Source organism: Nematolebias whitei, chromosome 12, assembly GCF_014905685.2.
Source record: "Nematolebias whitei isolate Nwh7 chromosome 12, NemWhi1, whole genome shotgun sequence".
In the NCBI taxonomy this organism is placed as follows: domain Eukaryota; kingdom Metazoa; phylum Chordata; class Actinopteri; order Cyprinodontiformes; family Rivulidae; genus Nematolebias; species Nematolebias whitei.
The window spans coordinates 48,209,509-48,221,308 of record NC_056509.1 but is presented as its reverse complement, the minus strand read 5'-3'; the positions used below and the strand labels follow the sequence as shown (position 1 = coordinate 48,221,308).

Here is an 11,800-nt window from a genome sequence, read left to right as displayed (position 1 = left end):
CCATTAGCAAAAGCTAACACCGCTAGCAGGAGCTAACACCATTAGCAGGAGCGAACACCATTCAGTGTTTCTCCTAGAAAACTTGCCATGGCGGGGCGCTCATCTCGTCCGTGATTTTTGTACGCAGGGTGGAGGGGGACGGATGGAGATACGTCCTAAGCTGCGCAGCGCGCTGTTTAAACCAACTGTTTTAGAGGGGGGGTGGGGGATGGTTTGAGAGAGGAGTAAAGGAGGCCATCTTTGTGAAAAGAAATCGTCCATCATTAAACAGGGGTGGAGCCTCCAGGTTCAACTGTCCCCCTCTTACAATGCTGTGATTGCTAGTATCACTCAGCCCCCTGTGAGTAGTAAACAGCCATCAGGTGCTAATGATCCATTGTTAGGCTGATGGTCCTTCTTGAGCATGTGATCAGCTGGTTTTGGTTGTCAGCAGCAAAACTGGTTGATCCACTCTGAGAAGGTGCTATTTAAGAGACTGAGCTGAATACAGCACCTCAGACTGAGGAAGTCCTCAGGATGAGAGACGAAACGTTTCTACATTTTTTTGTTGTTTTGTTTTTTTGAATGTCCAGAGGACCAGATGTAACTTTTTTTACATCACGTCCAGATCTTTGTTTGTTAGTTCAGACTGAGTCTGGGTCGTCATTGGTGGTGAGGAGGGCTTCAGTCTGACCACTCCAAGTGAGTTTGGAGAGTAACGTCTGTTTACCTCGGTGGAGGACTCGAAAGTCCAGAGAGACTCACCATTTTGTTCCTGGTCATCATCAGATCTGGAAAAATGATTCTGTGAAATAAAATGACTTACTGGATGTTAGTTTAGTTTAAGTTTGTTTAGTTTATCTTAGTCTAGTTTATCTTATTTTAATTAAGTTAGTTTATCTTAGTTTAGTTTATCTTATTTTAATTAAGTTAGTTTATGTTAGTTCTCACAGTAAGTGTGTAACTTAAAGCTGAACAGAACCTGAGAATCGTGCTGCTGTTGTTCGGTGCGTTGTTTTGCACCGTTAGCGACTGGTGTATATCTTAGATCTTTTAGTGTTTCTCTTTACACTTTATATTATTGTTGGATGTAACTTGGACCCTGTGTACATAATTTCGTTCCACCTCATGTACCACATGTGATGGAATGACAATGAAGAAACTGACTCTGATAATGTAAAAAATAATACGGTATATTAAACAGCAGCCTGAACATGAGTCTGTAGTGAGCAATGGTTATGAGTGAATACAGCAGCATGAGATCAGCAGCAGTTTCACCAATTAAAGTGTCCTTGCAGTGATTCTCCTGGTTAGAGATTCATGAGTCGAGCAGCTTCAGGTTGTTCCTCAGTCTGTGTTTCTGCACTTCTGGTTGGTCACAGAAACATCTCTTTGTTTTACGTTACTTCAAAGCGTTTCAGTGTTTGTTGCCTTTTTTCACTCCCTTCTCCGAGCTGAGTGTTTTTCCTCGTGGACTGAAGGAATCTGTCTCAGCTGTCAGCACGCCTGGACTCCAGACTGGCTCGGTTCTGCTAAACATAGACCTCAGACCACAGAAAGTCTCAGTGGGTTGTTGTTCTGTCCCTCCCAGCTGACGGCACAAAGAGAAATTGAACTGAAACATTCCAGTGTGGTGAAATGCAGCGAAGGAAACCAGACGGAGGAGGTTCAGAAACAAACAGAGAGCTCCTCTGGTCCAACTGGGACAGATTTATCACCACCACAGACAAACTGGGAAAGTCTTTTCAGGAACTCAACTTCCTGTTTATTTTTCGTCTCGGAGACAAAGGCAAAGCTAAGGTCCCCCCCACCCCCTGCATCTACATGATAAATATGGGTCTGTACACTGTGGGACGTAGGACGTCCCTACTTTGGTCTTGGGAAGTAGCCGTAGTTTATTTATTAACAGAACTAGTAAGGTTCTGTTGTTCTTTGCTCAACAAGTTCACTGTATTTTAAAAGTTTGACAACATTCAGAGTGGATTTAGTCTAGAAAGGTTACTCAGGTTTATGATGGCAGCTTGACCTGGTAGATTTCTCAGGACGGGCTGTTTTGTTACTACGTGAGGTTTTATGGAGCAGAGAATATTTAGTGATAAAACCAGCCACCAGGAGAACAAGCCACTGTGTCTCTGGTTCTGGTCCCAAGACCAGGTAAATCGATCAAGGCCCAACTTAACAAGGACCGCCACCGGTGCTGTTGACAAACAGGGTGCCGGCAGAAATTATGCTACTGTTAGTTGAAGACCACGAGGAGGGAAACGTGTCAGGAGACAGAGGAGAAGATAAAAGTGAAGAATGTAGGACTGAGGGTTACAACTCTAAATGTGGGGACAATCACAGGCAAAGGTAGAGAGCTGGCTGACATGATGCTGAGAAGGAAGGTAGATGTTTTATGTGTCCCAAGAGACCAAGTGGAAGGGCAGCAAGGCTCGCAGCATTGGAGCAGGTTCAAACTGTTTTACCATGGTGTGGATAGAAAGAGAAATGGAGTAGGGGTGGTCCTGAAGGAGGAGTTGGCAGAGAATGTAGTAGAGGTGAAAAGAGTGTCAGATAAGGTGATGTGTCTGAAGGTAGAAGTAGAAGGTCTGATGCTAAATAAATGTTGTCAGTGGTTATGCTCCACAGGTTGGATGTGATGTGGAGGAGAAAGATACATTTTGGTTTGGTTTTTGTTTTGAATGCACATTTTTATCCTGTTTTTATTAATTTTGTCATGTTTAAAGTTTGTACAATTTGCTGGCTGTCATCACCACCACTACTTACTGTAAATGAATTGCCCTTCAGGGACCTAATAAAGTGAAGTGAAAGATGTGGATGAAGTGATAGAGAGTATTCCCAGGGAGGAGAGAGAGGTGATGGGAGCAGACCTGAATGGACATGTTGGTGAAGGAAACAGAGGATGAGGAAGTGATGGGTAGGTTTGGTGTCAGGGAAAGAAACCAGGAAGGACAGATGGTGGTGGATTTCACCAAGAGAAGGGAAAAGACTATAGTCAACACCTATTTCCAAAAGAGGGAGGAGCATAGAGTGACCTATAAGAATGGAGGAAGGAGTACGCAGGTCGACTACATTCTGTGTAGAAGAGGAAACCTGAGGGAGATTGGAGACTGTAAGGTTGTGGCAGGGGAGAGCGTGGCCAGACAGCATCGGATGGTTATGTGTAGAATGACTGTTGTTGTGAAGAAGAGCAAAAGAGTCAAATCAGAGAAGAAGACCAAATGGTGGAAGATGAAGAAGGAAGAATGTTGTGATAAGTTCAGAGAGGATCTGTTAAAGGCTCTGGGTGGTAAGAAAGAGCTTCCAGATGACTGGACTACTACAGCAACAGTAATTAGAGAGACAGGTAGGAAGGTACTTGGTGCGTCATCTGGACAGAGAATGGATGATCAGGAAACCTGGTGGTGGAATAGTGAAGCGCAGGAAGCTGTTCAAAGAAAGAGGTTAGCCAAGAAGAAATATGATGGAGAGAGGACTGAAGAGAGGAGACAGAAATATAAGGAGGTGGGACGTAGAACAAAGAGGGAGGTAGCTAAGACAAAGCAGAAGGTGTATGATGAGTTGTATGGGAGACTGGACACTAAAGAGGGTGAGAAGGACTTGTACCAACTGGCAAGACAGAGGGATCAGGCTGGAAAGGATGTGCAGCAGGTAAGGCTTATTAAAGACAGGAATGGTAATGTTCTAACAAGTGAGGAGAGTGCGACGGGAAGATGGAAGGAGTACTTTGATGAGCTAATGAATGAAGAGAATGAAAGAGAAAGAAGAGTAGAGGTCATAGAAACTGTGGACCAGGAAGTGGGAAAGATTAGTGAGGGTGAAGTCCAGAAAGCTCTGAAAAGAATGAAGAAGGTTAAGGCAGTAGGACCTGATGACCAGTGGAGGTTTGGAAATGTCTTGGAGAGATGGCAGTGAGGTTTTTGACTCAAATATTCAATGACATATTTGAGGGTGAGAAAATGCCTGAGGAATGGAGAAGAAGTGCTGGTGGCCATTTTTAAGAACAAGGTGATGTACAGAGTTGTAGCAACTACAGGGGAATTAAGCTGATGAGCCACACGATGAAGATCTGGGAGAGAGTTGTGGAAGCAAGACTTAGACGAGAGGTGACTATCTGTGAGCAGCAGTATGGTTTCATGTCAAGAAAGAGAAAGAGCACCACAGATCCATCTTTGCTTTGAGGATGTTGATGGAGAAGTCAAGAGAGGGTCAGAAAGAACTCCACTGTGTCTTTGTGGATTTAGAAAAAACATCTGACAGAGTGCCGAGGGAGGAGGTGTGGTGTTACATGAGGAAATCTGGAGTGGCAGAAAAGTATGTTAGACTGGTACAGGACATGTATGAGGACAGCAGAACATGTATGAGGACAGCAGGACATGTATGAGGACAGCAGGACATGTATGAGGACAGCAGAACATGTATGAGGACAGCAGGACATGTATGAGGACAGCAGGACATGTATGAGGACAGCAGGACAGTGGTGAGATGTGCTGTAGGAGTGACAGATAGCTTCAAGGTGGAGGTGGGAGTGCATCAAGGATCTGCTCTGGGCCCCTTCTTGTTTGTTCTGGTGATGGACCGACTAACAGATGAGGTCAGGCAAGAATTTCCGTGGACGATGATGTTTGCAGATGACATTGTGATCTGTGGTGAGAGCAGGGAACAAGTGGAAGAGAACTTGGAGAGGTGGAGGTATGCCCCTGAAAGAAGAGGAATGAAAGTCAGTTGTAGTAAGACAGAGTCCATGTGTGTGAATGAGAGGGAGGAGGTGGAACAGTGAGGCTACAAGGAGCAGAGGTCACAAAGGTGCAGGACTTCAAGGACTTGTGGTCCACTGTCCAGGAACATGGGGAGTGTGGTGAAGAGGAGAAGAAGAGAGTCCAGGCAGGATGGAGTGATGGAGAAATGTTTCAGGAGTGATTTGTGACAAAAAGGTGTCAACTAATGTCAAAGGAAAAGTTTACAAGACAGTGGTGAGACCAGATATGTTGTATGGTCTGGAGACAGAGACATGGACAAAAAGACAGGAGACAGAGACATGATAATAATAATAATAATAATAATAATAATAATAATAATAATAATAATGCATTTTATTTGTTAGCACCTTTCAAGACACCCAAGGACACTTCACAACATTAAAAACACAAAATAAAACAATACAAAATGGCTTTAAAAACATTAAACCAAGAAGAAAATAACAAGAAATTAAATAGAAGGCTAACTTGGACAGATGAGTTGAGTTGTGATTTGAAGGTCTGAAGGGAGTCAATCTTACGGATGTCTGGGGGCAGAGCGTTCCAGAGTTGGTGAGCAGAGTGAGAAAAGGCTCTGTGTCCCACGGTGCTGAGGAGGACCAGAGGCACGTTGAGGTGGATGGAAGAGGAAGAACGAAGGGAGCGTGAATGGGTGATAACGTGCAGGAGCTGGGACAGATAGGGAGGGGGAGGTTATGGATGACCTTGAATGTGTCCAGCAAGATTTTAAATTGAATTCTGAAAGTGACTGGAAACCAGGGAAGTTGCTGTAAAACTGGGGTGATGTGTTGAAATGAGGGGGTTTTGGTAACGATGCGGGCAGCTGAATTTTGAACCATTTGAAGCTTATGGAGTAATTTGTGCAGCAGAGCAAACAGGAGAGAGTTACAGTAATTAATTCAAGAAATGACCAAACTATGAACCAAGATGGAAGCAGAGTGCGGGTAGAGGGATGGACGGAGACGGTTGATGTTTCGAAGGTGGAAGTATGCAGAGCGGGTAATATTATTGATGTGAGTGAAAAGAGCGAGTGCTGTCAAGAATGACACCCAGACTCTTAACATGAGGGGAGGGAGAAACCACGGAGCTGTCAATGGTGAGGGAAAAACTGTCGACTTTAGATATGGTGGATTTAGTGCCGATGAGTAGAAACTCTATTTTATCACTGTTTAATGTAAGGAAGTTAGATGTAAACCAGGATTTAATTTCAGCTAAGCAGGAAGTGAGGGAGGAAGGGGGAAGTGAAGAATTAGGTGCAGTGGATAAGAAGAGCTGGGTGTCGTCAGCAAAATAATGGAAGTGAATGTTAAATTTACGGAAGATATTGCCAAGGGGGAGAAGGTAGATGATGAAAAGAAGGGGCCCCAGGACAGAGCCTTGGGGCACACCTGAAGTGACGGGGGAGGAGTGGGATCTGAATGATTTAAGTTGGATGAACTTGGATGCTCCAGATGTTGCAGCTGCTCCAGATGTTGGTTCTGGAGTTTTGTGAAGTTCTGATGGTGGACAGCTTTAATTGCTGGTTGAACTTCGGGTGATTTGGAGCCGTTCGGCTGCAGAGTGTGGACCAACTCGAGCAGCTTCCAGGTTCTGGACCTGCAGATTGTTGCTTGTCCAGACCAGAAGGGTGCCGGCCCGGTTCTGTTCTCAGGGGCTGATGACCCAACAAACACATTCCGAGCGTCCTTCAGTTCAGATTATTTAAACATTAGAACTTTGTGTTCAAAGACAAATTTCAGATTAAAACAACGTTTTCTGAGATTAAAGAGACTTTTATTCTCTAAAGAGCAGCAGACTGAGCCACACTCTTATTTTGAAAAGACTCCATGAGCTTTATTTTGAAACGCTTCCTGTTTGACCTTTAAGGTTTTAGATGTTAAATACTAAAGTCTGCAGACACTTTCACAAAGTTCTGATCGGGTCCAAATGGAGCTGTGGGGGTGACCATGGTGGAGCCTGCAGAACCACAGAAGATCCACCGGGTCAGAACCACAGAGGATCAATAACAGCAGTTTGTTTATTTCAGCACCAGAACTTTTTTTTTATCATCCACATCAACTCTAAATGTTTTTCTTACAGAACCTTCTGAGTTGGAGCGGTTCCTGCCTCTGGATCAGAACCTTCTGGGTCGTGAACTTTCCTTTGTCTCTTCCAGGAACTCCTCCATCTCAGGAGATCCCGGCCGGTTTGTACCCGTTCATGGTGACGTCCGATGATGGGCGGGTGGTTCCGGTGGTGCAGGCCTACGCCTTCGGGAAGTACCTGGGTCACCTGAAGGTGACCTTTGATGACGAGGGGAACGTGGTGGCGTCCTCGGGGAACCCCATCCTGCTGAACAGCAGCATCCCGGAAGGTAAGGACCAAATGGACCTGCAAGTTCTGTTGGGTCACTGACTTTGAACTTGTTCTGGTTCCACAGCTCATCTGCTGACCCATTTGGGTTCTGTCTTTGTGCTGGAGGCGGGGTTAAACACAGAACCAGCCACTCCAACTTCCTGAAGGTCCAACGGAACCGGTCTTTGAACGCAGCTGGTTGTTGGTCTGAGTGTTTCAGAACCTGCTGGGTTCTGCAGGTCCACAGAGACTCATCAGACCTGGACATGTCTCCAGTCACACTGTCCAACGTTCTGCAGGAAGTGTGGCCTCGGGTCAGCTGGGTTCAGAGAAGTTCTGCAGAACTCTGTTGGCGCCGGAGCTTTTCTGTTACCAGTCGGGCCTTTTACCTCTGTCCCGAACAAGGCCTTCAGATTTTGGAACGGTCTCTGAGCCCACAGATGGTCCCGGCAGACCAGCAGATTCTGAAACACTCAGAGCAGCAAGTCCAATGAAACCTGGTTCAGCCCAGTTCAACCCAGTTGCACAACTGCTGCTTCTCTTCAGGTTTTGACCCGTTTCCCAGAGTCCTCTGAAAAGGTTTAGAACCACGACCAAAGAGTCCAAAGAGACCTTCAGAGAAGCAGACCGTTCTAAATATCTCAGAGAAGTCCGGTTCTGTTTGACTGGACCTTCTTCTCCGACAGATCCAGAGGTTCTGGCCGAGGTGACCGAGTGGAAGCAGAACCTGAGCTCGTACTCGGCCCAGGTGGTGGGACAGACACTGGTCTTCCTGAACGGGTCGCGCATGGCGTGCCGCTCGCAGGAGTGCAACCTGGGAAATCTGATCTGCGACGCCATGGTGAGTGTACCCGGTCCGGTCCGGTCCGGCCCGGTCCGGTCCGGCCCGGTCCGATCTGTACACTGTTTGAAATCAAATCATTTCTGTTGACCAACAACAATCCTAAATGTTCCTCTGGAAATGACCAGGCACCGGGCCGGGTCAGAATCAGGACCAGGATCTGCAGGCTGTAGAAGAACATCTGCAGGTTCTAGAAATCATTTACAGGTTCTTGAAGAGCATTTGAAGGCTCTAGAAACAGATCTGCAGGTTCTAGAACATCTGCACCTTCTAAAAAAACTGAAAGATGCTATATAAGTACATATCCTGATGCATGCTCAATATATAAGTACAGTTTACCATTTTACCAAAAGAACATTTGCAGGTTCTAGAAGAACATCTGCTCCCATCTGGATGCTGTCCTGAGTCCAAATTAAATGAAGTTCTAACAGAACCTCTTGGAAACGATTTGTTCCTTTTATTTTTTAATAATAAAATTTTCTGCATCAGTTTTTTGAACTTCCGGGTCTCGGACCTTTGACCCATTCAGATTCCAGTTCTGAGTTATAAAAGTCTTGAATGTGGTTCTTCTCTTCAGCTCGATAACTTCATCCGGTCCTCGGACGGAGAACGGTGGAACCAGGTGAGCGCCTGCATCATGAACGGAGGCGGCATCCGGTCGTCCATCGATGAGCGGAACCAGAACGGTACGTCGGATTGGACTCACGGGTTTATGATGTTTGACTGCAGGGGTGGGGGGGGGGGGGGGTTGTAACCAGGTGGTTCTGACGGGTCGTTCTCAGGGTCCATCACGATGGAGGACCTCATCGCCGTCCTTCCTTTCGGAGGAACCTTCGATCTGGTGCAGCTGGACGGCTCCACGCTGAGGAAAGTCTTCGAACATTCAGTGCATCGATACGGCACGAACCACGGAGAGTTCCTGCAAGTGTCCGGTAGGAATGCGCGATGTACACGGTAGAAACGATAGACATTTAGCCTACGATAGAGATCTGTCTTCTACTGGCTAACCGCAGTAACGCTGTGTCTGATGTAAAATCAGAGTTGTCAGTTTAATCGTTACTTTATTTAGTTGAAAACTGCGTAAATGGTGTTAAACTTTTTTTCGAAAGCTAAATAGCGAAGCTACAAGCTAACTACGTCCGGCTTGCCGTAGTGTTGCCGTATTCGGACGCATGCGCAAAACGCTGTGTTCCATCGAAGTTTTGTTTTGTTTTTTTTTCCGTTGAAAGTTAATGTAAGCGTTGGTCAGCTTTAGAGAAACCTGCTCTCTGATCTGTAAAAGAACGCTGTGTTGTGTGATTTTACTGCGAGACACTCTGGTCAAAGCCACAGAGGAAACTGGTCGCCATTTTGTGTCAGCTCTCCTTAAAGCGGAAGGAGATGCCCACTAGAGGTTTGGAGGGTGAAGTGTTTCAATTGCTGCTCTGTTGCTGTTTATTTCTCAAGTGAGAATACTGGAAACCATTAAGAGTTAACAACATATTCTTTTGTTAAAAACATAAGGCTAAAACTACATTTGATATATTTTGCTCTGTTTTGCACTACAAGAAAGAAGCCTAATACTTGATTTGTTTATTATTTAAAAACTCTCTGGACCTAGTAGTGGAATTTTCTTAATTGAAAATAAATGATCTCCTCCCTGGGCTGCCACCTTACCGTAGTGGAAGGGTTTAAGTGTCCCAATGATCCTAAGAGCTATGCTGTCAGGGGCTTCATGCCCCTAGTAGGGTCATCCAAGGCAGACAGGTCCTAGGTGAGGGACCAGACAAAGTGCAGCCCACAGACCCCTATGATGAGCAAAATGAATGGAATCAATGTTCCCTCGCCCGGACGTGGGTCACCAGGGCCCCACTCTGGAGCTGGGCCTGGAGGTGGGGCACGCTGGCGAGCGCCTGGTGGCCGGGCTTTTACCCATGGAGTCCGGCCGGGTGCAGCCCGAAGGAGACGTGGGTCCCCCTTCCCAGGGGCTCACCATCTGTGGGAGGGGCCAAAGGGGTCGGGTGCAATATGGGATGGGTGGTGGCCGAGGGCGGGGACCCTGGTGGTCTGATCCTCGGCTACCGAAGCTGGCTATTGGGACGTGGAATGTCACCTCTCTGGTGGGGAAGGAGCCTGAGCTGATGTGTGAAGTTGAGAGGTTCCGGCTAGAAATAGTCGGACTCACCTCTACGCATGGCTCTGGCTCTGGAACCAGTTTTCTTGAGAGGGGTTGGACACTCTTCCACTCTGGAGTTGCCCCTGGTGAGAGGCGCCGAGCAGGAGTGGGCATACTTGTTGCCCCCCATCTTGGTGCCTGTTCGTTGGGATTGACCCCGGTGAACGAGAAGGTAGCCTCCCTCCACCTATGTGTGGGGGGACAGGTTCTGACTGTTGTTTGTGCTTATGTGCCAAAAAGCAGCTCAGTTTACCCACCCTTTTTGGAGTACTTAGAGGGGGTACTGGAGACTGCACCTCCTGGGGGCTCTCTTGTTCTACTGGGGGACTTCAACGCTCACGTGGGCAATGACAGTGAGACCTGGAGGGGTGTGGTTGGGAGGAACGCCCCCCCTGATCTGAACCAGAGTGGTGTTCTGTTGTTGGACTTCTGTGCTCGTCATGGATTGTCTATAACGAACACCACGTTCAAGCATAAGCGTGTCCATATGTGTTCTTGGCACCAGGACACACTAGGCCGCAGTTCGATGATTGACTTTGTTGTCGTCTCATCTGATCTGTGGCCGCATGTCTTGGACACTCGGGTGAAGAGAGGAGCGGAGCTGTCCACTGATCACTATCTGGTGGTGAGTTGGCTCCGATGGTGGGGGAGGATGCCGGTCAGACCTGGCAGGCCCAAACGTATTGTGAGCGTTTGCTGGGAACTTCTGGCAGAGTCTCCCGTGAGACGGAGATTTAACTCCCACCTCCGGGAGAACTTCGAACACGTTCCGGGGGAGGCAAGGTACATCGAGTCCGAGGGAGCCATGTTCCACACCTCTATTGTTGAGGCAGCTTATTGGAGCTGTGGCCGCAAGGTTGTCGGTGCTTGTCGCGGTGGTAACCCTCGAACCCGGTTGTGGACACCGGCGGTGAGGGATGCTGTCAGGCTGAAGAAGTCCTATCGGGCCTTTTTGGCCTGTGGGACCCTGGAAGCAGCTGATGGGTACCGGCAGTCCAAGCGGCATGCTGCTTGGGTGGTCACTGAGGCAAAGACCCAGGCGCGGGAGGAGTTCGGAGAGGCCATGGAGAATGACTTCCGTACTGCTTCAAGGCGATTCTGGTACACCATCCGGAGCCGCTGACCTCAACTCGGGATATCGTGGGTCGGTGGGCAGAATATTTCGACAACCTCCTCAATCCCACCGGCACGTCTCCCACTGAGGAAGCGGAGCCTGGGGACTTTGGGTTGGCCTCTCCAATCTCTGGTGCTGAAGTCACCGAGGTGGTTATAAAGCTCCTCGGTGGCAAGGCCCCAGAGGTGGATGAGATTCGCCTGGAGTTCCTTAAGGCTCTGGATGTTGTGGGGTTGTGTTGGCTTACACGACACTGCAATATTGCATGGACATCGGAGGCAGTTCCCCTGGATTGGCAGACTGGGGTGGTGGTCCCCCTATTCAAAAAGGGGGACCGTAGAGTGTGTTCCAACTACAGGGGGATCACACTCTTAAGCCTCCCTGGTAAGGTCTGTTTGGGAGTTCTGGAGAGGAGGGTTCATCGGATAGTCGAACCTCAAATTCAAGAGGAGCAGTGCAGTTTTCTTCCTGGTCATGGAACACTGGACCAGCTCTACACCCTCAGCAGGGTCCTGGAGGGTGCGTGGGAGTTTGCCCAACCAGTCTACATGTGCTTTGTGGACTTGGACAAGGCATTTGACCGCTTCGCTCGGGGAGCCCTGTGTGTGTGTGTGTGTGTG

General features: G+C 47.7%; 1 protein-coding gene across 1 annotated transcript in view; it reads left to right on the top strand.

Annotated features, from left to right (window-relative positions):
- Positions 1 to 11,800, top strand: part of nt5e (5'-nucleotidase, ecto (CD73)) — a 27,189-nt gene that overhangs the window by 13,176 nt on the left and 2,213 nt on the right. The window contains exons 4-7 of the mRNA XM_037686002.1: positions 6,892 to 7,089; positions 7,757 to 7,911; positions 8,489 to 8,597; positions 8,694 to 8,843. Of these exons, the coding sequence (XP_037541930.1) occupies positions 6,892 to 7,089; positions 7,757 to 7,911; positions 8,489 to 8,597; positions 8,694 to 8,843 (612 nt within the window). The remainder of the gene's footprint in view (positions 1 to 6,891; positions 7,090 to 7,756; positions 7,912 to 8,488; positions 8,598 to 8,693; positions 8,844 to 11,800) is intronic.